This window comes from Heloderma suspectum, chromosome 12, assembly GCF_057233095.1.
Source record: "Heloderma suspectum isolate Gila_16-S chromosome 12, 16-S_ref, whole genome shotgun sequence".
Taxonomy (NCBI): Eukaryota; Metazoa; Chordata; class Lepidosauria; order Squamata; family Helodermatidae; genus Heloderma; species Heloderma suspectum.
The window spans coordinates 4,995,426-5,022,396 of NC_139469.1; the positions used below are offsets into that span (position 1 = coordinate 4,995,426).

General features: G+C 44.9%; 1 protein-coding gene across 4 annotated transcripts in view; it reads left to right on the forward strand.

The window, feature by feature from the left end:
- The first annotated feature begins 8,418 nt into the window (after positions 1-8,418).
- Positions 8,419-26,971, forward strand: part of PEMT (phosphatidylethanolamine N-methyltransferase) — a 119,469-nt gene continuing 100,916 nt past the window's right edge. For 2 of the 4 annotated variants that reach the window (XM_084818167.1, XM_084818168.1), the window contains exons 1-2: positions 10,110-10,297; positions 24,341-24,448. In XM_084818167.1, coding sequence (XP_084674293.1) covers positions 10,238-10,297; positions 24,341-24,448 — 168 coding nt within the window. In that variant the 5' untranslated portion in view covers positions 10,110-10,237. Of the gene's footprint in view, positions 8,474-10,109; positions 10,298-21,169; positions 21,591-24,340; positions 24,449-26,971 lie in introns of those variants that run through there. The other 2 variants (XM_084818169.1, XM_084818166.1) reach the window with 2 other exon arrangements.

Below are 26,971 nucleotides of genomic sequence, written 5' to 3' on the forward strand. Positions count from 1 at the left end.
CTCCAGCACCACGACAAGGTAATGATCTTCTTTGCTGAAGTTTACTTACTTACTTACTTATTATTACTACATTTATATCCTGCCTTTTTGAACTCTTGCAAGGAACCCAAGGTGGCTTATGTGGTCCTTTTCCTCTCCATTTTATCCCCACAACAACCCTGTGAGGTAGGCTGGGCTGAGAGTCAGTGACTTTCTCAAACTCACCCAGTGAGTTTCATGACTGTGTGGGGACTAGAACCCAGATCTCCCAAGTCCCAGTCCAACACTCTAGCCACTACAACACCATGCAGGCTCTCAAGGTTGGGCTCTAGGTGATCAGGAGCCAGAACCTTGGAGTGGGGGTCAGGGGTAGGGAGCTGTCTGTCAATTTAAGTGTGTCAGAAGTGGGGTGGGGGTCACATTGCAGAGCAGCACCAAAGGCAAGGGCATAGTCCAAACCAGGCAGGGGTCAGGATCTGAGACAGTGATCATTGATTTATTTATGTATAAGGGGGCAGGAGCTTAGATAGAGTTCTCACACTACTGATAAGTTGCCTGTACTAGTGTGGCTGCTGTACACATCACCCCCAAAACACAAAATGTATTACCATAGAAGACAACAAAAGTGGACACTGATTCGCAGAAAATTGGCATATGTTAAATGGTAAGTATAGATGCAAATCCCAGCCACTATGGCCATGCAAGGCTGAAATAAAGCTTCCTTCCAGGCAAGCAAGCTCTCTTTCATTCTGCCATGCCTCCTGTTCACATGAATTGTACCCTTCTGGCTAGCATCATGGAAAGCAAAGCAACCCCAGGTAGCGAATGTGTCTGCCAAGAACAGTTCAAGAATGACTCACAAGACTTTGTTTTCTCTCTTTTCTCTTTTGCTGATGCCCATATGCACATGACCATGGGGGCAGGCAATGACCCGGAAAAAAAACCTCTCAAACAGTGAGAATTAGGAAAGCCTACATTGTTTAAGACTTTTTATTTTAGGGAAGGGGGAAAAAAGATTATTATGAGGACTCGTCATAGAGGTTTATAAAATGGTGCATGGCATGCAGAGAACAGAGAGAGGGTTTTGTTTTTGTTTAAATATCTCCCTCTCATTATATAAGAACTCAGTCACCCAATGGAGTTGGCACAGAGCAAGTTTAGAGCAGGCAGAAGAGAGTACACGTTTCACAGAATATGCCATTAAACATACAGAATGAGCTGCCACCGGATGTGGCAATCATCACCAATTTAGGGTGCAATCCCATGCACGTTTAGACAGAAGAAAAGTCCTCCAGCTCCCACCATTCCTCAGCCAGCATGGCTGTACTTCTTCACACAGCGAATAGTTAAATGGTGGAATTCACTTCCAGAAGATGTGGTGATGGCCACCAATTTGGATAGCTTTAAAAGGGGATTGGACAAATTCCTGGAGGAGAAGGCTATCGATGGCTACTAGTCCTGATGGCTACATGCTACCTCCAGTATCAGAGGCAGTATGCCTATCTGTACCAGTCACTGGGGAACATGGGCGGTGCGGTTGTACTCGTGTCCTGCTTGTGGGTTTCCCATGGGCAGCTGGTTGGCCACCGTGTGAACAGAGTGCTAGACTAGATGGACCTTTGGTCTGATCCAGCAGGGCTCTTCTTATGTTCTTATTGCAGTTGTGTGCTTGACCCTTGCCCTTCCTGGCTTATTACATCAAGCAAGGAGGGGATGTCCAGCTGGGTCCAGGAGACTGTAAATTCCTCCTTGAGAGAGGGAGTGGTGCCTGCCACTTTAAAAGAGGCAGTAATTAGACCACTCCTGAAAAAGCCTAACCTGGACCCAGAGGATGTTAACAACTATAAGCCGGTGGCCAACATCCCCTTCCTGGGCAAGGTTCTTGAGTGGGTGGTTGCAGGACAACTCCAGGCACTCTTGAATGAAACTTATTATCTAGATCCATTTCAGTTGGGTTTCAGGCCTGGTTTTGGAACAGAACTGCCTTGGTCACCCTGTGGGATGACCTGTGCTGGGAGAGGGAAAGGGGGAGTGTGACCCTGTTGATTCTCCTGGACCTCTCAGCAGTTTTTGATACCATCAACCACAGTATCCTTCTGGATAGGTTGTCTGGGTTGGGAGTTGGAGGCACTGCACTGCAGTGGTTCTGCTCCTACTTGGATGGCCAATTCCAGAAGGTGCTGCTGAGGGATTATTGCTCTGTGCCTTGGCAATTATGCCATGGGGTTCCACGGGGCTCTATTTTATCCCCTATGCTGTTCAACATCTACATGAAACCACTGGGGGAGGTCATCCAGAGGTGTGGGCTGAGGTGCCATCAATATCAGGATGACACCCAGCTCTACCTCTCTTTCTCATCAAATCCAGGTAAGGCAGTGGCTGTTTTGAATCAGGGCATGGTAATGGACTGGATGAAGGCCAATAAACTGAAACTCAATCCAGACAAGATGGAGGTACTGTTAGTGGGTGGTCCATCTGCCCGGCTAGGTGATGTTCAACCTGTTCTGGAGGGGGTTGCACTCCCCCTAAGGATCAGGTTCATAGTTTGGGGGTGCTCTTGGACCCAGAACTGCCATTTGAGGCACAGGTGAACTCAGTGGCACAGAGCACTTTTTATCAGCTTAGGCTGGTATACCAACTATGCCCTTTTCTGGGCAGAGATAGCCTAGCTAGAGTTGATAACCTCTCATCTGGATTACTGCAATGTGTTATTCATGGGGCTGCCTTTGAAAATGATCCGAAAACCTCAGCTAGTCCAAAATAGGGCAGCAAGATTGTTAACAGGGACTGGCCAATGAGATCACACTATGCCAGTACTTTTCCAGCTGCACTGGCTACCAGTCCATTTCTGGGCCCAATTCAAAGTGCTGGTATTAACATTCAGTGCTCAGACAGCTTGGGGCCAGGTTATCTGAAGGATCACCTCCTCCCATATGTGCCTGCCCAGACCCTAAGATCATCCTCATTGGTCCTTCTCTGGGAGCTCCCACCAAAGGAAGTGAAGGGGGTGGCTACCAGGAAGAGGGCCTTTTCTGCTGTGGCCCCCCAGCTGTGGAATGAGCTCCCTAGAGAAGTTCGCCTGGCGCCTACGTTGTACTCCTTCCGGTGCCAGATGAAGACCTTTACATTCTCCCAGTATTTTAGCATTTTAGCTTCCTAATCTTTTAGCTTTGGTGTCCTAAATCTGTATTTTAAATCAATGCATTGCTGCTAGGTTTTATTCTGGTTGTACTGTTATTTTGTGGTTTTAAGCTTTCTTATTTCATATTTATATTATTTTATGCTACACTTTGTGGTTTCAGTTTTTGTGAACCACTCAGAGAACTTCGGCTACTGGGCGGTATAGAAATTAAATAAGTAAATATGTAAATAAAATAAATTCGACACCTTTTTTAAAGCAGTAGAAAAATTTGTGGAGGAGAAGTCTACCAATGGCTATTGGCCATGTGAGGTCAGTGGCACTTCCACATTCAGAGGCAGTATACCAGTGAATAGGAAGGTAAACAACAGGGGTGGGCTTCCTGGAGTACATCTAGTTGGAAACAGGATGCAAAATGCATTTGTGGGAGTGGGGTGGGTGGGATGAGTGAGCTTTTACAGGAAGCATGCATTGGATTGCAGCTTAATTTTAAATTCCAGTTGGTGATGCACTTACAACTTGTATCTGAAAACTTCCTTTCCTTCAAGTAATGCCAGGGATCAAGGGGTTGGGAAGATGAGCTACTTGTCTGAGGGGGTGGAGTGCATTTGAACCCTTTCCCTTCCATCTAGTATTGCCTGTGTCCTAGAATCATAGAATAGTAGGGCTGGAAGGGGCCTATAAGACCATCGAGTCCAACCCCCTGCTCAATGCAGGAATCCAAATCAAAGCATCCCTGACAGGTGGCTGTCCAGCCTCGTCTTGAATGCCTCCAGTGTGGGAGAGCCCACCACCTCCCTAGGGAATTGGTTCCATTGTCATACTGCTCTAACAGTCAGGATGTTTTCCTGATGTTCAGATGGAATCCGGCTTCATGTCACTTGAGCCCATTATATTGTGCCTTTGTGTGGATTTTTACTCTAAGTCTCTTTAGGAACCAATGATGGCTGAAAAAAGGCAAGTATAAATAGAACAAATAAACCTTGTAACCCTGTACAAAAGTATGACAGGTTTAGGTGGCAAATTCTATACCAACTTACCTGGGTGTAAGTTCTATTAAACTCAATGGGACTCCCTTTTAAATAGACATGTGTACGATTGCACTCCAGCAAAGGAGATCATTTTTACCTTGTCATGGTGCTGGAGCTTGAGCACCTCAATGATGCTATGAGCCAAACCGTGAAGGGACACCCAAGACGGGAAGGTCATGGCAGAGAGGTCAAACTAAATACGATCCCTGGGGAAGGTAACGGCAACCCACCCCAGTATTCTTGCCGTGAAAACTTAATGGATCAGTATAACCAGAGATATGTCGATATACCATCGGAAGATGGGACTCCCAGGTCAGAAGATGGTCAAAATGCTACTGGGGAGGAACAGAGGATAAGTTCAACTAGCCCCAGATGTGATGATGCAGCTAGCTCAAAGACAAAAGGATGGCTAGCGGCCGACGGTGCTGGTGGTGAACGAAGAATCCGATGTTCTAAAGATCAACACACCATAGGAACCTGGAATGTAAGATCTATGAGCCAGGGCAAATTGGATGTGGTTATTGGGGAGATGTCAAGATTAAATATAGACATTTTGGGTGTCAGTGAACTGAAATGGACTGGAATGGGCCACTTCACATCAGATCACCACCAGATATACTGCTGTGGACAAAAGGACCACAGAAGTAATGGAGTAGCCTTCATAATTAATAATAAAGTGGCTACAGCAGTGCTTGGATACAATCCAAAAAACGATAGAATGATCTCAATTCGTATTCAGGGTAAGCCATTTAACATCACAGTGATCCAAATATACGCCCCAACCACAGATGCTGAAGAAGCAGAAGTAGATCAGTTCTATGAGGATCTGCAGCACCTACTGGATAATACGCCAAGAAGAGATGTTATTTTCTTTACAGGAGAATGGAATGCTAAGGTGGGTAGTCAAATGACATCTGGAATTACAGGCAAGCATGGTCTGGGAGAACAAAATGGTGCGGGACATAGGCTGATAGAACTATGCCAAGACAACTCACTGTGCATAACAAACACTCTCTTCCAACAACCTAAAAGTTGACTTTATACATGGACTTCACCAGACGGTCGACACCGAAATCAGATTGACTACATCCTTTGTAGCCAAAGGTGGTGGACATCTATGCAGTCAGTAAAAACAAGACCTGGAGCTGAATGTGGTTCAGATCACGAACTTCTTATTGCACAATTTAGAATCAGACTAAAGAGAATAGGGAAGACCCACAGATCAGCTAGATATGAGCTCACTAATATTCCTCATGAATATGCAGTGGAGGTGAAGAATAGATTTAAGGGACTAGATTTAGTAGATATGGTCCCAGAAGAACTATAGGCAGAAGTTCGCAACATTGTTCAGGAGGCGGCAACAAAAAATGTCCCAAAGAAAAAGAAAACCAAGAAGGCAAGATGGCTGTCTGCTGAGACACTGGAAGCAGCCCAAGAAAGAAGGAAAGCAAAAGGCAACAGTGATAGGGGGAGATATGCCCAATTAAATGCAAAATTCCAGAGGTTAGCCAAAAGAGATAAGGAATTATTTTTAAACAAGCAATGCTCGGAAGTGGAAGAAGATAATAGAATAGGAAGGACAAGAGACCTTTTCCAGAAAATCAGAAACATCGGAGGTAAATTCCGGGCAAAAATGGGTGTGATCAAAAACAACGTTGGCAAGGACCTAACAGAAGCAGAAGAGATCAAGAAAAGGTGGCAAGAATATACAGAAGATCTGTATAGGAAGGATAATAATATCGGGGATAGATTTGACGGTGTAGTCAGTGAGTTAGAGCCAGACATCCTGAAGAGTGAGGTTGAATGGGCCTTAAGAAGCATTGCTAATAACAAGGCAGCAGGAGAAGACGGTATCCCAGCTGAACTGTTTAAGATCTTGCAACATGATGCTGTCAAGGTGATGCATGCCATATGCCAGCAAATCTGGAAAACACAAGAATGGCCACCAGATTGGAAAAAATCCACTTATATCCCCATAACAAAAAAGGGAAGCACCAAAGAATGTTCAAACTATCGAACAGTGGCACTTATTTCACATGCCAGCAAAGTAATGCTCAAGATCTTGCAAGGTAGACTGCAGCAATTCATGGAACGAGAATTGCCAGATGTACAAGCTGGGTTTAGAAAAGGCAGAGGAACTAGAGACCAAACTGCCAATATCCGCTGGATAATGGAGAAAGCCAGGGAGTTTCAGAAAAACATCTATTTCTGTTTTATTGACTATTCTAAAGCCATTGACTGTGTGGATCATCACAAATTGTGGCAAGTTCTTGGTGGGATGGGGATACCAAGTCATCTTGTCTGCCTCCGGAGGAATCTGTATAACGACCAAGCAGCAACGGTAAGAACAGACCACGGAACAACGGACTGGTTTAAGATTGGGAAAGGAGTACGGCAGGGTTGTATACTCTCACCCTACCTATTCAACCTGTACGCAGAACACATCATGCGACGTGCTGGGCTTGATGAAGCCAAGGCTGGAGTTAAAATTGCTGGAAGAAACATTAACAATCTCCGATATGCAGATGATACCACTTTGATGGCTGAAAGCGAGGAGGAGCTGAGGAACCTCATGACGAAGGTGAAAGAAGAAAGTGCAAAAGCTGGGTTGCAGTTAAACCTAAAAAAACCCTAGATTATGGCAACCAGCTTGACTGAGAACTGGCAAATAGAGGGAGAAAACGTGGAGGCAGTGACAGACTTTGTCTTTCTAGGCGCAAAGATTACTGCGCACGCTGACTGCAGCCAGGAAATCAGAAGACGTTTACTTCTTGGGAGGAGAGCAATGACAAATCTTGATAAAATAGTGAAGAGCAGAGACATCACACTGACAACAAAGGTCCGCATAGTTAAAGCAATGGTATTCCCCGTAGTAACCTATGGCTGCGAGAGCTGGACCATAAGGAAGGCTGAGCGAAGGAAGATAGATGCTTTTGAACTGTGGTGCTGGAGGAAAATTCTGAGAGTGTCTTGGACTGCAAGAAGATCAAACCAGTCCATACTCGAGGAAATGAAGCCAGACTGCTCACTTGAGGGAATGATACTAAAGGCAAAACTGAAGTATTTTGGCCACATAATGAGAAGACAGGATACCCTGGAGAAGATGCTGATGCTAGGGAAAGTGGAAGGCCAAAGGAAGAGGGGCTGACCAAGGGCAAGATGGATGGATGATATTCTGGAGGTGACGGACTCGACCTTGGGGGAGCTGGGGGTGGTGATGGCAGACAGGAAGCTCTGGCGTGGGCTGGTCCATGAAGTCACGAAGAGTCGGAAGTGACTGAGCGAATAAACAACAAAACAATTGCACTGTTATGGTGTTATCACTAGATCTACTGTTCCTTCTTAGCAACACCCCCGGCTTCCCGGTCTGTCATCTCTTTCTGTACATCCTTTTAATCTGCACGTATTATTGCTGGGGGGGGGGGGTGGTTATAACTTTAAGTATAAGAACATTATTATGGTAGTTATGAGATTTAAAAAGCACTTGCAGTCAATGCCGTTTTTGTGCAGTTTAATCTTAATTTTGCAAAAAGATGCTTAGAGATCATTTTGCAAATGCGTTTGCCAATCTCTCTCTCTCTCTTTGAAGAAACAGGGATAAGCTCATTGAAGAGTCAACCTGGAGGGGGGGAAATCACACTTCAAAGACAAAAAGTAAGTCCTTTTGAGCAAATTCAGACCTGTGCTAAGTGCCAACTCAACCCTTCGGTCAGCTCTGCAGAACACCGGACGAAATGTGTCAGGACTTAGGCCTGACTGCAGGAGGGTCCAATATTGCTAAAAAGAGAGCCGGTGCACCATCGTGGTTAGAGGCAGACAACTGGTAGTCTCAGCCAGGCTTACCTCACAGGGTTGTTGTGATTGCATTGATACAGTCATCCCTGGATCATTGTGAGGTAAGTGTGGCTGAGCCCAAGGTCGCCCAGAGATCTTCCGTGGCTGAACAGAGATTTGAACCCGGGTCTGCCACAGTGGTGGTAGTCCAGCACTCTAACCGCAATGGTGTTCTGGCTCTTTTTTTAGTAACTGCAAATATATGTGAAGAATCCAGTGTCATACGCTCGCCCAGATCACGCTGTGAGCAGACAGCCCTGTTACCCTACCCCAGTTGCACTGTGACATCTGCATCCTCAGCATACACTCCCTGCAGAGCGCTGGTGGGGAAGAAAGGTCAGCTCTATGTATGTACCAGTCACCAACTCCCGATCGCCCGGCTTTGGATCTCTGCCTGTGTACAGTTCAAAGTCCAGGCCGGCCGGTAACCAGTGGGAGTTAGTTGGTCTTTGCACCACCCAGAACTTCCACATTGAACAATCCTGCAAAGGTCAGTGTCAGAAATGTGATCCCCCACCTCACTTTACTTTCTTTGCTGGTGTGTATATGTGCTGCTTATATATGTCTCTGTGTTCCAACTGCCACCAGGAAACTGGTCTCCTCCGGTTTTGTCTTATTTTCTTTTGTGTGTTATTTGCCTAGTTTGCCTAGGTTGGGGGATGCCTTGTAAAAATGTTATCATGAGTTGCTTGCTAGTGTGATCGTTCTTTGGGGTTCAGCTCCCCGACCCCTTGGGCACCTCTGAAAGTTAGATGTACTACAGCACAGTCCAGTCCTAAGCATTTTTACTCAGAACTTAAGTGCCATTGAACTCAACGGAGCTTACTCCTAAGCAAGTACGCATAGGATTGTTCCCTGAGTGGGGGAGTGGATGGATTTGATCTCTGCTGCACATCCACGTAAATGCATGCGAATGAACAGTAAGAGGCCACATGGTACACAGTCTGCTATTTCATGCGCTGTAGCTGCTGGGATATGTTCTATATAGTTAATAGGGCAATGACGTAGGGCTGGAATAACGAAAAAGCACAGCTACCTTCTTGTCTTGTTGCAAATCCTAGCGGGGCAGACTGTTGCTGGATAAATGGAAATGGCAGACAGAGGATGGAATGTCAAAAGGTTGGGGAAGGCATGGCATGCAACAGACACACTTTATTGCAGGGCCTTCTCTGTGGCTGCTCCAAAGCTCTGGAACTCCCTGCAAGGAAGGCCAGAGTAGCTTCATATGTGTTTGCCTACCACCCAAAGGACAAGACATTTTTATTCAGACGGGCTTCTGTCTTTTAAGCTGATTTGTTTGCTGAAGGAGGTTTCGACTACTTTGCTGCTGCTTATTACTTTTTATATTGGTGTGTGTTTAAATGGGTTTTTTTAATTGACTTCTTTTTACTGTTTAAGGATAAGTTCTGTATTTTATCTGGGTTTTTAAAATTATTGTTAGCCACCTTGAGCACTATTTATAGTGAGAAGGCAGAAATATAGGTGTAATAAAAGAATTTAATAAAATAAATAAATAAATAAATAAATGCAGGTACACCTGTCAGGGAGGTGAGATTGGCCGCAGCAGGTGCCTGTTCAGTACAGGCTATGTGGCAAACCCACTGCGTAATGTGTGAAAGGATTGCTCCTTATTTTACTCCCCCGCCTCCGCCTCTACAAGCACAATATCCTTTACGTATTGATTGTACCTATACCTAAGAAAATTTAATGTGTGCATGACGTACGTAACCGCTGCACCTAGCTTACAGGGGCACCTGCTAAGGAAAAGGGCTTGTACTCCGTGTTACACGCGTTGGAAACATGAGCAACGTGTGAGCCCGCCTTCAGCTTCCGTTGTGCACGTGCACGGAAGCTGGTCTGAAGCGAGGCTCCCCAGGAGGGTTGCTCCTGCTTATTCTAAGCTGTTTTGATGCATTCCCGAAGAAAGGCTTTTTTTTTTTTCTTCGCTCGAGCGCTCTGCCTCGCGTTGCCTTCTGGGTCTTGCAGTTCGCCTCTGCAGAACAGCTGCAAGCGAAGCGTACAGACGGGGGAGAAGAAAACGACATTTCCCAGCAAGTTCCGCAGGACATTTTTCGCGATGAGTAATCAGGAAGCTGCAATTGGCTCTTCGCAATTTGCATTGCATCAGTTAAGCAAAGGTGGGACAAGAGGCAGGGAGGGCGTGGCCGTTAAATCCCCCTTCTCCTTTATGCTTGGGGAAGGGCCCTACCGACGATGTAGGGTGTTAAAATTCAACATTAAGCGGTAGTTTTGAATGCGTCTCCTATCTTCTTTGGACTGCTGTGAAGGACTGAGTAATGTGGATTATAGCAAGGTAGATCTATATATTTCGGAAATTCTTGTTGTTTTTGCTTTTTAAAAAGAAACATTTCCCAAAGGAGGGGGGGGGGGTTGGGAAAGCAGGAACACTGCAAGGCCATCCACCAGGGCTTAGCGGAATCAGCAGCAGAAAGAGCTCTAGTCTTTTTCGTTGCTTTCCTAAAAGCAAAACAAAAACAGAAACAGGCGAGACTTTGGTAGAGGTTTTGCCTGCAGTGGGCCTTAATGTGTAAATAACCCTCCCCCCGACACTCCCCCTCCCCCAGGGTGAGATATCAACCTACTTCTGAGATGGAGATCAGATGGGTGACCTCACACTTGAATATTCCCAGTTCTTGGGGGGGGGGGGGCGTCTTGCAACATCTTGTAGCTTTCCCCGACCTCTGTCATGTTTGCCAGTACACAGGAAACTTAGACTGTTACTTTCCCTGAAGCCCTTCCGAAGGGTTACTTTGACCCAGGGAAAACGTGTTTTTCAACTGAAAGCAGTCTGTGTGTCAAACTCGTCTCCTGCTGCCAAAGAGCTCCTTGGGGGAAGAGGTGGATCGTTTGCGAAGTTAAGTTTTACAGCCCATTTCAACCGCCGCCTTGACAGAAAGGAGCTGGTGTCGTTTCTCTCGTCTGTCTTTGCCATTTCATTTATGGATGGTGCGTTGTAAAAGTCTTGGGCGGTAATGATGACTCTTTGATTTGCATCAGTTGGCACAGATGTTTGTTGCAAACTTTCGCCACCGTTTGTCTCCCTGTTCCCCAACCTCTTGTCTTTGGAGAGCTGAAAGGTGATGGATGACTATTTCTACTAAGAGTTAGTGGAGCTCATCCTGCTGGGAACTGAGTGTCCTGTATATTTCTATGGGTTTCTCTCTCCAGGAACAAAGGCCTTGTGGGATAATTGAAACTGTTATGAGCAATTAGGTGCACAGAGATGTTGGAGGGGCAAACAGCAGTCTCGTGTTATCCAGGGAGCACGCTGCTCTGTCAACTGCGCTAAGGCCAAACAACTAAGGAACCAGGGAAAGGGCAAATAGCTGTCAAATGCTTTTCTTAAGCTAATGCTTTGGGAGGAGAGAACTGTGGGTCATATTGCAGGAGAGGTAACCAGGTTATTTTGCATTTGGGTTTTGGTCTACCTGACAGATGTATCCTTTTCCTTACATCTTTTAGGATGCAATCCTAGGCAAAGTCATACAAGTTGTAGGCCTTTTTTCTGTCTAAACCGCATAGATTTGCACCCTGTGTGGAATATGCAGATTCTTGCTGTATGTTCCCACCAAGTAATTTAGTGTTTTTTTTAAAGAACAAACAAAGAGGGGATTCTTAAAGTTTGAGGTGTCCAGGTTTATGTTACCAAATAGTGGAATTCTAGATTGTTACTTGAAAAAAGGAAGTTCTTAGCTAGCTCTCGTGGTTTAAGAAGGAATGTTGGGACAGGGGTGAGTTGCTTTCGCTTGTGTGTTGCATAAAGGTCAGATAAAGGGAGTTTTCCAAATGGTTTTGTGATTTCGTACAATTGATTTCTTCTGGTTCTAGTAGGAACCTGTCCTATGTTCTCTGTAAGAGGTTTACCTCCACCTACTGCTTAAAATTCTTCTGTTTGCTTACAGTACTTAACAGCTTCCCTTCTGACCCAAATAGCAGCTTGGTGATGTGATTTCCATTTGGACTGCAGCAGAGCAGGGAAGGTTTAAACCTTCCTGCACCCCCCCCCCCAAATTGGTATTTTAAGGTTTACAAAAATATGAACAACCTCAAATGATGCTCTTAGCATTACATTTTCATTTTCATTTATTTCATTTCTATACCACCCAATAGCTGAAGCTCTCTGAGCAGTTCACAAAAATTAAAACCACAGAATGCAGCATAAAACAATATAAAATATGAGACCTTAAAACCACAATATAGCAGTACAACCAGAATAAAAACCAAGCAGCGATGCAGGGATTTAAAATACATATTTAAAACAGCAGAGCTTAGGAAGTTAAAATGCTGGTGCCAGAAGGAGAACAACATAGGCCCTAGGCAAACCTCTCTAGGGAGCTCATTCCACAGCCAGGGGCCCCAGCAGAAAAGGCCCTCTTTCTGGTAGCCACCCACTTCACTTCCTTTGGGTACGTGGCTACCACAACAATGTAGGTTGTCCCTTTATATAAACCACCCTTCAGTAGAGTTTCCAAGGCAGTTTACAAAAACAAGATAAAACACACATATAATAAATCATAACATCTTAACAGAGGAAAAATACCTTTTAAAAGCCTAGAAGAATAAAAATGTCTTTGGCACCAGGTGGGCCTTTCTGGGGAAAGAATCCCATAAGCGGGGCACCATGCGGAGAAGGTTATCTTCCTCTGTGGACATCTCTCACCTTACCTTAGATGGTGGGGGCACCTGGAGGAGAGGCCCCGAAGCTGACCTCAGTGCATGGGCAGTTAGGGGAGCAGGCGTTCCTTCAGGTACCTGCATCCTAAGCTTTACAGGGCTCTAAAGATAAGTCCCAGCACTTCTAATTGTGTTTGGAAACCAATGAAATCCTTTCAATACAGATGAGAGAGATTCCCACTGATGAGTCCCTGTCAGCAGCCTGGTGTCTCAACAGTCTTCAAGGGCAGCCCCACATACAAGGCTTTACAGTAGTCCATCCTAGGTGGTTACCACAACATGGATAATTGCGGCCAGCCTACCTGTTCAATACTGTTTACTCTCGGGTAAGAAGGACTTTGTTAAACGGCAGTCATATGAATATCTGTGAGTAACTTTACTTCAGAGTAAACTTGCCCGGAGTTGCACGGTTAAAGTCGCTCGGCTGAGAATCTGCACCCCCCATACTAGTGGCTGGATTGAGATCATGATGGGGAGTGTGTCACCCCAGGCTGGCAATTTCAGATTCCCCCCCCCTCGCCCCATACAAGGGAAAACTTTCTCAAGAACACACTTTTTGAGTGTGTTCTTGAGTGTTCTACCACAAATTATGCAGTCGGGTTTCCCACATTTGGGGAAATCGCAGGGGTCAGCTTTGGGGACTCTTGATCAAATGAGGCCTGGGGGATGGGGGTGGAATTTTATCCATTAAATTTGGATCTCACCTTTCCACTAACGGTGCTCAATGCTGGATCCATTTGCTTGTATGGATCACTGCTGGGCAATATAAATTGCAGGCGCAGGGGCCCTGATCTGGATTGGGAATGCAGGGGGGGGTGTTAAAGCCCCCTCTACTCCCCCACACTGGGGTCCCAATCCAGATCAGGGCCTCTGTGCCTACTTGGGGGGCAGGGGATGTAACTGCTAGCTATGTCTTTAAAGTAACATGTGCTTTGGGTCTTCTGTGAGTTCTGTTGTCTGTTTAGGGCCGCACAGAGTTCAACCTGTTGCACCATCAAGAACTGGTTAAAGCAAGAGTGTGGAACCTCAGGCCCAAGGGACAGATCCAGCCTTCTGGAGCTCCCCCTCCAGGGTTCCCCTGGGCCTTTCCCCCCAACCACTGATGATTTGGTTTTCCTGTTTTTGTGCAGATTTTCCCTATTCAAAAAGGTTGAAATGCTTCGTGACTGGCAGAAAGAGCTTTAAGCTAAATTAGGTTGGCATTTTTGGGTTTTTGGCCCTGTCCTTTTTGCCTTTGGCCCCACCCACCACTGGAATGTGGACCCTGAGAGCTTCTCTGAAATGGAATTTGGCCATCGGACTGAAAGAGGTTGTGTACCTCTGAGTTAACCCCCTCCCTGCCTGAGACCCTGAAGAATCAGAGGCGACAGGACTGGGCTCAATCGACCAACGGTCTCTGTCTTGATATATGGCTGCCATATGTTTGTACATGTTCTGCATGACATCTGCATTCTCACCACCTCGGATAGCATCCAGCCATTGTATGTGTCTTTTTTGCTGCTGCAGCGTGCTTGATCTGACGTAAAGAAAGAGGCAGGTGGCAGGATCAGCGTGGCAAGTAAATTCAGGTGCTCAGCTGGCATAATGGATTGTCGTTTCGTCATTAAAAAAACTCCTTGGAAATAAGGCTAATGGGAGAGCATCAGTATAAGAAGGGAAATTGTAGCATTAAAAAAAGGAAGTAAACAAAGACCCTCTATCCCCCACCAGAATTTACTTCCCCACTGGATGTCTTTTGGAACATAAAATTGCTTCCAGTTTGGTCACCCAGTTCTCCGCAAATTGAGAGGTAGTGCCTGTTATTTCAATAGCTATAAAAGATATTCAGGAAACCAGCTCCTCTCTCTGTTGTGTGTAAAACAAAAGTTATGTTATACCAGTGTGTTAAGTGTTGGATAGGAAATGCACCCTTTCCATTTTAAATACCGTGCTTATGTCAAAGCTAAAGGCCCTTTCCACCATTTAAGTTTTCCTCTCAACTATAATTCTGTTTTCATTCTTCTTTCTTATGCTTCCACCACCGTGGGGGTAACAGAGGTCCTTAGAAACATGAATGAATTAGCAGTTCTGATACTCTTAAAGAAAGTGCAGTGCTCTCTGGCAAACTGCTATTTTAACACCATGGAAATCTTTCTCCCAAAATTACCCTGTTGTATATCTCGCCTGTTGATGCTGTAGCCATAGTAAAGGAGGCCAAATATTGCGGGTGGGCGGGCGGGCGGGGGGGGGGGAAGCACGCAGACGCGCGCGCTTACACACACACACACACACACACACACATATATTTTGGAACTGAATTATCATAAAATTACGGAGATAACAGACACAGAAGTACTGCTGAACCCCACGGAGAATTGTCTTGGGGCATCTAAAAAGGGTACCAAGCAAGGAAGCGAGCTAATTTTTCACCGACTGCTTCTAACAAGATAACGTAATGGCACAGCACTTGAGGAAAACAAAGGATGTACCCTTAATTCCAATATGGGAGAATAAATATTGGTATATTTTCAGTTGTTTAAACTGAACATGTGTCTAACTCTGAGATTATTTTATTTATTTATTATTTATTGTATTTATATCCCACCATTTTTCCACCAAGGAACCCAAGGCGGCTTACATTCTCCTCCTCCTCTCCATTTTATCCTCACAACAACAACCCTGTGAGGTGGGCTGGGCTGAGAGTCTGTGACTGGCCCAAAGTCGTCCAGTGAGCTTCCATGGATGAGTGGGGACTAGAACCTGGATCTCGCAGCTCCCAGTCCAACACTCTAGCCACTACATCACACTGGCTCTCAAACAGAGATGGTATGGTAACAGTAAAAGGTATTAAGTTTAATTTTTTCTTGAAAACTCTACCTGCAAATATTATGGAGACCATTTTGGAAACAACTTGAAAAATACAACATGCAGGAAGGTTCTATCTACTACCAAAAATCTATATACAGGTAACCCAGGGTGACCCATTATTTCAGGCATCAATACCATAACGAGGGTGTTACCATCCATTTGTCAAGAATACAGCCAGCTACTTACAGGATACAACAGATCTTCTAATTAAGCTGGAGGATATTAGGGGCCTCCCTGAAGGAACCTTAATTGCAAACATGGATATTGAATAATTTTCCATAAACGTTCCTCATAAAGATGGACTAAGAGCAATATCAAAACATTATCCCAGACAAAAGACACTTCCAGCATTGCCATGGAATTATCACGGTTTGTACTTTCCCATAACTACTTTAAATTTATGGACAGATTATATCTCAAATCCATGGCACTTGGATGGGCACCAAAATGGCTCCACACTATGGAAGACGTTGAACAACACTGTTTATCTACCTGTTTGGTGGTCTCACATGTATACCTTGGATACGTTGATGATATTGTCCTAATTTGGACACATGAGAAAGAATTATTGAAGAGTCTCCGTGATAATTTTAATGCCTTCCATCCTACTATTAACTTTAGCATTTCCTACTCCTACATGGATGTAAATGGAGAGCCAGCATGGTGTAGTGGCTAGAGTGCTGGACTGGGAGTCGGGAGATTCGGGTTCTAGTCCCCACTCGGCCATGAAAGCTCAGGGGGTGACTTTGGGCCAGTCACAGACTCTCAGCCCAACCTACCCCATAGGGTTGTTGTTGTGAGGATAAAATGGAGGAGGAGGAGGATTATGTACGCCGCCTTGAGTTCCTTGGAGGAAAAAAGGCGGGATATAAATGTAATAAATAAAATTTTCTGGATACTACCATCATTTTGACGACTGGCCACCTTCATACTATCTTATATAGAAAACCTACTGACCGATACACATATCTTTATGTAAGCCCTTACCATCCTCATCACTTTAAAAAAATGCATTATTTACAGCCAAGCCACACTTTGTAGCTGCATATGCTCTGATGAATGAGATTCTCAGAGAGGTTTGCCTCGCACCTAGATTGGGCTCTTTTCAGTGCCAGGTGAGCACCTTTTTATTCTCCTAGGCGTTTCAGTTTTTCAGTTTCTTTTTTAAATCTGGTATTGTATTTTAACTCTTTGCACTACTGCTAGCTTCTATTTGGTTATTATTTTTATTTTTTATACTGTGGTTTTAAAGTTTAACACTTCTATATTGTTTTATGTCTTCTACTTTATGGTTTTAACTGTTACGAACCGCCCAGAGAGCTTCAGTTATTAGGCGGTATAAAAATGTAATCAAATAAATAAATGAACAGGGTCTTGACAATCAGTTGAATATACTTCATAGAATCGTAGAGTAGCAGGGTTGGACGGGGCCTACAAGACCATCAAGTCCAACTCCCTGCTCAATGCAGGAATCCAAGTCAAAGCATCCCTGACAGATGGCTGTCCAGCCTCGTCTTGAACGCCTCCAGCATGGGAGAGCCCACTACCTCCCTAGGTCATTGGTTCCATTGTCGCATTGCTCTAACAGTCAGGACGTTTTTCCTGATGTTCAGCCAGAATCTGGCTTCCTGCAGCTTGAGCCCATTATTCCGTGTCCTGCACTCTGGAACAATCGAGAAGAGATCCTGGCCTTCCTCTCTGGGACAACCTTTCAAGTACTTGAAGAGCGCTATCATATTTCCCCTCAGTCTTCTCTTCTCAAGGCTCAACATGCCTAGTTCTTTCAGTCTCTCCTCATAGGGCTTTTTTTCCCTGTCCCCTGATAATCTTTGTTGCCCTCCCCTGAACCCTTCAAGTATTCTTAAAGTGAAGGTACCACCCAGACTTGGTAAATAGCAAGATTAAGGCTACGTTATTACTTATAGGTAAACTGCTCTAACACCAGCAAGATAACAACCTTAACAGAATGACTTTAGTAGTCATCTGTAGTTCACAGTTAGGGTGCTGCAACTCATTATCCGACACCTACAGCCCATCCTGGAAGGTGAGGCCACTCTCAGAGACATAATAGGAGGCACTCCTATGCTAGTTTATTGGCAGCCACCTAACCTGAAGCAACAGTGGACCAAGGACAAAACCTCTTCACTGGACTCTGATCAAGTTGCCAGACCTTGGAAATGTAAATGTCAACTGTGCCCATTAATAAACTCCACAGATAACGTAAGTAGACCCAATGAAGTTGTCCAACGCATCGAGGGCAAATATGCCTGTGCCTCATCTAATGTTGTGTATTCGATCTCCTGCATCAAGTGCCCGATAGCCACTCGCACTGGCCAAACAGGACTATCTTTGGGGCAAAGATTAAATGGGCACAAATCAGACACGAATAAGCTTGTCAGTGAATACTTCAGCTTCCCTTAACATACCATCATAGACCTCAGGGTGATAGTTCTAAAGAAATTGAAATCGGGGGCTCTCTTGGAATGTGAGACTGCAGAACAAGAGATGATAAGGGACTCAATAAGGACTATGGTTTCTGTGCACATTATAAGGATTCTTAGTGCGTTTTCTGGCTTGTAACCATCGCTTTATTAGAATGGAATGCTTGGTGCAGATCTACCTGTTTAACTATCTTTTCAGGCTCAGAGTGTCCAGTTCCACTTACATTGTCTGGATGTTTAGGAAATAGCTGATTTTGCTTTATTGGTCTTGCTGGGTAGACTACTGAAAGATGCTAATCCACCTCTCTTAAAACAATGTAAGATGTCTTCTCATGAAATAAAGATGCCAAATGTTTAATGATAAATAATTAAGAATTTTAAATTTTAAATAAGTAAAATGTAGTAATTGTATTAAAGGAAAATCAGTCCAGAGATACAAGCAGGTTCATAATGAATTCTGGGTAACTGGCATAGAAAATAAGGGTCACGATGACTTGGCTGGTATCCAAAGAGAAAATGCTGAGTTAAAGCTCTGTCATTGGACCAAAGAGTTGAGTAATGAACTGGCATGAGATTGTGTTATTCCAGGTCAAAAGTATAATTTAAGTTTTTGTTTATTAATTGATGAGCAAGAAATATTGTGTAAGGTATACACATCGAAAAGCTTGATATATAGATGTCTATACACCTTTTAGGTTTAATTGGCAAATTTTGGAAGGAGTTATCTTCTCAAATTCAAAATTGATCTTATTTATCAACAACCTCCGATATGCAGACAATACCACCCTAATGGCAGAAAGCGAAGAGGATCTAAAGAGCCTCTTGTTGAGGGTGAAAGAGGAGAGTGCAAAAGCTGGTTTGAAACTCAACATTAAAAAAACGAAGATCATGGCATCTGGCCCCATCACTTCCTGGCATATAGAAGGGGAAGAAATGGAAGCAGTGACAGATTTTACTTTCTTGGGCTCCAAGATCACCGCAGATGGTGACTGTAGCCATGAAATTAAAAGACGCTTGCTCCTTGGGAGGAAAGCTATGGCAAACCTAGACAGCATAGTAAGAAGCAGAGACATCACCTTGCCGACAAAGGTCCGTCTAATCAAAGCTATGGTTTTCCCAGTAGTAATGTATGGCTGTGAGAGCTGGACTATAAGGAAGGCTGAGCGCTGAAGAATCAATGCTTTCGAACTGTGGTGCTGGAGAAGACTCTTACGAGTCCCCTGGACTGCAAGGAGGTCAAATCAGTCCATCCTAAAGGAAATCAACCCTGAGTGCTCATTGGAAGGACAGATACTGAAGCTGAAGCTCCAATATTTTGGCCACCTAATGCGAAGAGGAAACTCTCTGGAAAAGACCCTGATGCTGGGAAAGATTGAAGGCAAAAGGAGAAGGGGACGGCAGAGGATGAGATGGCTAGATAGCATCACCGATGCAATGAATATGAACTTGAGCACACTCCGGGAGAGAGCGCAGGACAGGAAGGCCTGGCGTGCTACGGTCCATGGGGTCACGAAGAGTCGGACACGACTGAACGACTGAACAACAATTACACCTAATAGGTGTAATCATAAACCTTTTTTATATTTTCTAATTTTTTAGGAATATGTAATAACAGTGATAAGACTGTGAGTGAGCCCTAATTTATGGGACAATAGCTAATATTAGCTATGAAGTCATTTCTACACAAAAGAGGTATAAATACGTGCTAATTTTAGAATGTAGGAGCTTCTTATTAGAAGCTCACCAGACCTGTATACCTGTCAGCTGAATAGCTTATTTCATATTGAATGAAGAACTTCGTACTTAGGATGAGATTTCTCCTTTTTAAACTATTAGGACTAGAAATCTAAAAACAAGGAATGTTTAGGAAATTCTGTTTCCCGTTAAGCTATTATGATCTAAGAAACTTTAGCAATGCTCTGTTTAACAACAACAATGGTTTTATGTCATTTTTTGCAAGTTATATTTTCATGTGATGTTACATTTCTAATAAAAAATAAACAACGGATCAAAAGATTTTCCTTTACTGGTTCTTGTTAGTACAAAACCAAAATTGAATTCACCTAAAACATATTTTGGTGTATGCTTCTGAAGTATATTGATCAACTATGGGTAGTTAACTGGCAGCCAAAAGATTCCTAAATACTGAAACTATAGTTTTAAAACACCCAGCAGAGGCCAAATCTGTAACAATATCATCTGATGAAGTGGATTGTGACTAGGGATATATGAATGTTGTTCCATCCATTCTGTGCAAGTTCCATGGTTTGCGTGCAGCGCTCCACTCTGCCGTTGCAGGCCCCCAGAATTTTTCTCTCTGGTTTTCACTCCGAAATTTACGCCGATAAATGCGTACCGATGAACCCAAATCCTGTGTCCTCTTCACCGGTCTGTGTAATTTACATAAGATATCGCAAATTTGGGGAGATTTTCATGTCTCCTCCCCCCGCATTGGCACCATTATTTCCCGCCTTTTGTGTGTGCTGCTGCAGTCTTGCTTTCTCGGACAGGGACTGTGGAAATAATGATTTTAGTAATTTCTTAGGATTTCTGCTGTGTGTCCCTCTTGTTTACTGGCCTTTAAAGTGAGTCCAGGAAACCTCAAATAATAAATACGTATTTATTATCGTAATATTATTTGAATCGCATTCGCATACCATCCTTCAGGTTTACGGATTTCACTATGGATTTATTTCTGTAAATTTTGCAACTTTGAAAAGAAAAGATCATGTGATTGCGGACTCCACTGGACCCACTGGCGCTGCTCCGCTGCGGATTCCACGGCCAGGTCTGAAGGAAAGGAGGGCAATGAAGATGATCAGGGGACTGGAAACAAGCCCTATGAGGAGAGACTGAAAGAACTGGGCATGTTGAGCCTTGAGAAGAGAAGACTGAGGGGAGATATGATAGTGCTCTTCAGGTACTTGAAAGGTTGTCCCAGAGAGGAAGGCCAGGATCTCTTCTCCATCATCCCAGAGTGCAGGACACGGAATAATGGGCTCAAGCTGCAGGAAGCCAGATTCCAGCTGAACAACAGGAAAAATGTCCTGACTGTTAGAGCAATGCAACAATGGAACCAATTACCTCAGGAGGCGGTGGGCTCTCCCATACCGGAGGCATTCAAGATGAAGCTGGACAGCCATCTGTTAGGGATGCTTTGACTTAGATTCCTGCATTGAGCAGGGGGTTGGACTCGATGGTCTTATAGGCCCCTTCCAGCCCTACTCTTCTATGATTCTATGAAATCCAAACCCATTTCAGTTCATGGCGGATTTCTCTGACATCCTTCCTTGTGACCCATGAAAGTTCATGCAGAGTTATTAGTATATCTGAACAACTAAAACAGTTGTCGTATGTTAGCCCTTCATTTTTTTTTTTGGATCAAAACCGAAATAGTGTCATAAAAGGATGGATTGAGAACATAGGAATATGTCTTACCCCAGGTCAAACTACCTGTCCATCAAGCCTAGTTTTGTCTGTTCTGACTGGCAGCAGCTTCCCTGGGTCTCATGCAGAGAATGGTCTTTCCTAACTCAGCTATGTGATCCTTATAACTGGAGTTGCGACATTTTGAAACTGGGATGTTCTTCATGCAAAGCATGTGTTATGGCTGCTTCTCGAAAGGTACTGATATGTTTTGATACTTAACCATTTATTAACTTGTGCAATTGCTTTATACATGAATATTTGTTTGAAATTATAATTTAGGAACATAGGAAACTACCATATATCAAGTCAGCTCATTTCGCCATCTAACTCAATCTTGTCCACACCTGGGGTGGAGGACCTCAGTCTGGGAACCAAAGCCGCCCCTCTGCACCCTTTTTCTCAGCCACCAATCACTGGGTAGTTTCCCAAGTTTTGTGCGGTCTTCCCCCCCCCCCCCAATTCTAAAAGGTTGAAATGCCTCTCCTAAGGCTGCGTGACTGGCAGGAAGAGGTAAGATAGGTGGGTTTTTTGTATTTTGGCTCCACCCCTTTTGCCTTTGGCTCCACCCCTTTGCCTGCAGCCCTTCCCATCACTAGAATGTGGCCCCCAAGAACTTTTCTGAAATTGAATTTGGCCCTCTGGTTGAACTGAATGACAGCTGTGCTTCAGGGTTTCAAACAAGTGCTTTTCCCAGCTCTACCTGGAGATGTTGGGGATTGAACCTGGAACTGTCTGCATGCAAACGATACCACTGAGCTACGGCCCTTCTCCTTCACTTATTGCTGTTAAATGTTCTGTATGGGGCTTTTTTTTTTAGGGTATTGCTTCCATTGTCTGTAAAATAGCAGACTTATAAAAGAGATCTATTCTCCAATACTGTCATAGTTTCCCCCCAAGGAATGCTGGGAGTTATAGTTGGATGAGAGTGCCGTAAATTCTCTGCTGGAGATCTCCAGCCTGCTTAATGAACAAGAACATGTATTTATTTGAAGTATTTATATACTGCTTTTCCAGGGATAGCTTCATGGAATTAAAAGGCAGCAATAAGCAGCAACAACTAAGAGTTGATCCAAAGGCCTGAGAGAAATTCTGATTTAGGGATGGGAAACCTCACGCTCTCCGAGGTTCTCCGATATCCTCCTTGAAGCGCGTTCTGACTCGTGTCAGTATCGGACTGCAAGCTTTGTTGTGTGTTTTTCTGCACAACAATTTCTATGCATTTGGGGGCACATTTCCCCAAAGGTATGCATCAGTTGTTCACATTTTTGAAAGGTATGCATTTCCCCCCCATTGATTAAAGCATGTTTGTGAGCATTTTTCAGACGTACACATTATTTTTTTCATATGCATTTCTGTTGTTGTGCGAATTGCATTGCAAGCTCAGAAAATGCCTGGACTTTAGACCGCAGGTTGCGTTCAGATCTGAGAGTTAGGAATTGGATACATTCTGCTCAAAAAGGAACCAACACGAATTTTTCACCTATCTCTGTTGTGTCTGTGCTCCTCCAGGACCATGGAGGTGTAACTAGAAAGGCATTTTTTCATCTGCAGGGCTGGCCCAAGCCGTTTCTCTGCCAGAGACAGAGGCCCGCCACGCCACTTTAGTGTCGGCAGCCAGCCGCTACTCGCTCAGCCTTGCTGGCGCTGCAGAGACGCCACCCCAAGGCTTGCAAGACTTCACCGAGCCTGTGGTGAAGTATGGCAAGAAGCATGGGCAGAATTAGCAAAGTCTCATGGGAGTTGGGGAAGGGTTTGCTAGGGTTGTCCATTGCTGGGAAATCTATTTGTCTTTTCGCCTGACAGAGTTCCACAGCATGCCCAACATGGTTTGCATTTGCAGGCCAAGCCATGGCTTCCCTCCACCCTGAACTTCAGGAACTTCTTGCAGTTGTCGGGTGTTTTGGGGTGGTGATTTGCACAAATTAGGGACATTTGCACAAAGTTCAGCTGCAATTCATGCCAATTAAAAAACACGGAAAATCTGCAAACTGGCCTGACTCACTGCAGGCCAAGTCAGGCTCCGTGGCGGAAAACAGACCCTAGGGCCAAGCCAAGAGCCAAGCCCTAGAGCCAAGCCTCTCCCAACATGGCCCAGCCTCAGTCTGTGGGCGGCTGTTATCCAGTCAGGTGCTGAATACTGGTAGCCATGGAGCGTCTGGCTGGACAGCCACCACCGCTCCCTCAAGATCTCTTCGGCTTGAAGTGCGGCAGCTGTCGCTCTTCCATCAGAAGCAGAAGTGACCCACCAGCGGTGCTCCACAGCCTGTCCGGTGCAGAGTACTGGATGTGAGGGTTGAGCAGCATGGTGCTCAAGACAGTGGTGAGCTGCATGGCAGGGTGTGCGCATGCTAATTCTGGTTGCTGAGGTGGGCAGCAGCAGCAGTGGAGGACGTATTCTGCTGGTTTGGAGTTGAAAGTGCTGTCAGTGCAAACCATGGCTTGGTGCCTTGTCTGAGCCAACCTCATATGGGTGATCCCGAAATGAACCTACCATTCTCTACGTTCGGCATCTAAGGTCCTCCTCCAGGTGCCTCCTCCAAAGGAAGCTTGGACGGGGGCAAGGAGGGAGAGGGCCTTCTCAGTGGTGGCCCCCCATCTGTGGAGCAAGCTCCCCAATGAGGTCCTCCTGGCACCAACATTATTATCTTTTCGGCACCAGGTTAAGACCTCTCTCTTTTCCCAGGCATTTGGCAGCACATGATGAGTTGTAATAGGTTGTGGATTTGTCTTTACTTATGACTGATGGTTCAAAGTCATCTTTAGTTATATGGTTTTTGTGTATATTGTCTGTCTGCTTTTATGTAAATTGCTTTTAAACTTCATATATTATATTTTAAGGTTTTAACTTCTGTAAACTGCCCAGAGAGCTTTGGCTATGGGGCGGTATAGAAATGTAATAAATTATTATTATCATCATCATCAAAAACTTTCCGTGCCTCTTGCAGGTGGATCTCTCTGCCATGTCTCTGCTCCTTGATTATGTGGATGTGACCGACTCCAGCTTTGTGGTGGCCCTCCTCTGCATTGCCTTTAACCCACTTTTCTGGAATCTGGTACGTGCTGTCCCCTTTTCCAGCTCATTAACTGGAGATATTTTTTTTAGCCTTTGTGGCCATTGAGGGGCAAATACCATGGTTTGGCCTAGTTCTGAACCAGCATTTCACCTCTTTTCAGCTTCGTTCAATGGCTGACGGCTGTGCTTCCTTTATTCTTCTGTGGCTTGGAGGGGCTTGGCTCTGTGATCTCTCCTTTTGCTGTCTCCCTTGATAGCATTGTTATGGTTCTGAGTGGGTGGGGAGGCTGCAAGCAATTGCTTTTACTCTCCAGAGCTCATACGGTGCAGCATCGAGATAGAAAAGGTGAGTGCTTAAAAAGGAATGAGCTCAGACAAGAGCCGGCTGACCATGCCGTTGATGAATGCTGTAGATCTAACGGCAGACAATGAAACATTTGTCTGGGAGCGACAGATCTTTCAAGTCTGCCTCTTCCCTGTGCTGATCAAGTTCTCTCTGCAGCAGGCCATGATCCATTTGCCTTTGTCATTTGAGCTCAAATCAGCAAACGCTGGGAGCAGGGCTTTGACTACAATGGTTCCCAAACTCTAGAGCAGCCTTTCCTGGCACCACCCAAATTTGGACTACAGCTCCCATCACCCCAAGGCAGCATGGCCAATGACGGTGGATGATGGAAATTGTAGGATGAACCATCTGGAGGGCACCACGTTGGGAAAGCTGCTCGATTCATTCATTTATTACATTTCTATACCGCCCAATAGCCGAAGCTGTCTGGGCGGTTGACGACCTCTCTGTGGAAGGCAGGCGTACTCCTGGACCACAAGAGTTGGTTATGACCTATAAATCCCTCTGTGGCTTGGGGCCAGGCTACCTGGCAGTCCGCTTTCTCCCATATGAGCCTGCCAGAGCTTAAGATTTTCGGGAGAGGCCCTTCTTTCAAGACCACCACTTTCAGGGGCATGTTTGGCAGCGACTTGAGAAAGGGCCTTCTCAGTGGCCGCTCCCAGGCTGTGGAACTCCCTTCCCAGGGAGGGCAGGTTCGCTCCCTCTCTGCTGTTCTTCTGCTGGCAGGCAAAGACCTCTTTATTCAAGCAGGCCTTTGGCGTGTAAGTGGGCCTGCTGGGTTGGATGCTATTTTTATTCTGTTATTGTTGTGTTTTTAATTGTGTTTTAGTGTATGTGTTTTATTATTGTTTTAACAAGCTTTATTTATGATTGTAAGCTGTCTAGAGTGCCATTTTTCTTAGCAGGAAGGTGGGGTACAAATCAAATCAATAAATAAATGGTCCAGCCAGCTCCTCCAGAGAGCTACAAGATTTACCTATTTTGGGTCACTCTTGGAGACGGATCTAAAGAAAGGCTGTATCAATTTAGGGATGTTTTGAAAGCTGCTGAATTATTCATTGTTGTCGTTCAGTCGTTCAGTCGTGTCTGACTCTTCGTGACCCCATGGACCATAGCACGCCAGGCCTTCCTGTCCTGCGCTCTCTCCCGGAGCGTGCTCAAGTCCATATTCATTGCATCAGTGATGCTATCTAGCCATCTCATCCTCTGCCGTCCCCTTCTCCTTTTGCCTTCAGTCTTTCCCAGCATCAGGGTCTTTTCCAGAGAGTTTTCTCTTCGCATTAGGTGGCCAAAATATTTGAGCTTCAGCTTCAGTTCCTGTCCTTCCAATGAGCAGACAGGGTTGATTTCCTTTAGGATTGACTGATTTGACCTCCTTGCAGTCCAGGGGACTCGTAAGAGTCTTCTCCAGCACCACAGTTCGAAAGCATCAATTCTTCGGCGCTCAGCCTTCCTTATAGTCCAGCTCTCACAGCCATACGCTGCTACTGGGAAAACCATAGCTTTGATTATACGAACCTTTGTCGGCAAGGTGATGTCTCTGCTTCTTACTATGCTGTCTAGGTTTGCCATAGCTTTCCTCCCAAGGAACAAGCGTCTTTTAATTTCATGGCTACAGTCACCGTCTGCGGTGAACTTGGAGCCCAAGAAAATAAAATCTGTCACTGCTTCCATTTCTTCCCCTTCCATATGCCAGGAAGTGATGGGGCCAGATGCCATGATCTTCGTTTTTTTAATGTTGAGTTTCAAACCAGTTTTTGCACTCTCCTCTTTCACCCTCAACAAGAGGCTCTTTAGATCCTCTTCGCTTTCTGCCATTAGGGTGGTATCGTCTGCATATCTGAGGTTGTTGATAATCCTCCTGGCAATCTTAATTCTGACCTGTGATTCATCCAACCCAGCGTTTCTCATTATGTACTCTGCATATAAGTTAAATAAGCAGGGTGACAATATGCAGCCTTGTCGTACTCCTTTCCCAATTTTGAACCACTCGGTTGTTCCATGTCTGTTTCTTCCTGTTGCTTCTTGACCCTCGTACAGGTTTCTCAGGAGACAGGTAAGGTGGTCTGGTACCCCCATCTCTTTCAGAATTTGCCACAGTTTGTTGTGATCCACACAATCAAAGGCTTTAGCATAGTCAATGAAGCAGAAATAGACGTTTTTCTGGAATTCTCTTGCTTTCTCCATGATGCAGCGAATGTTGGCGATTTGATCTCT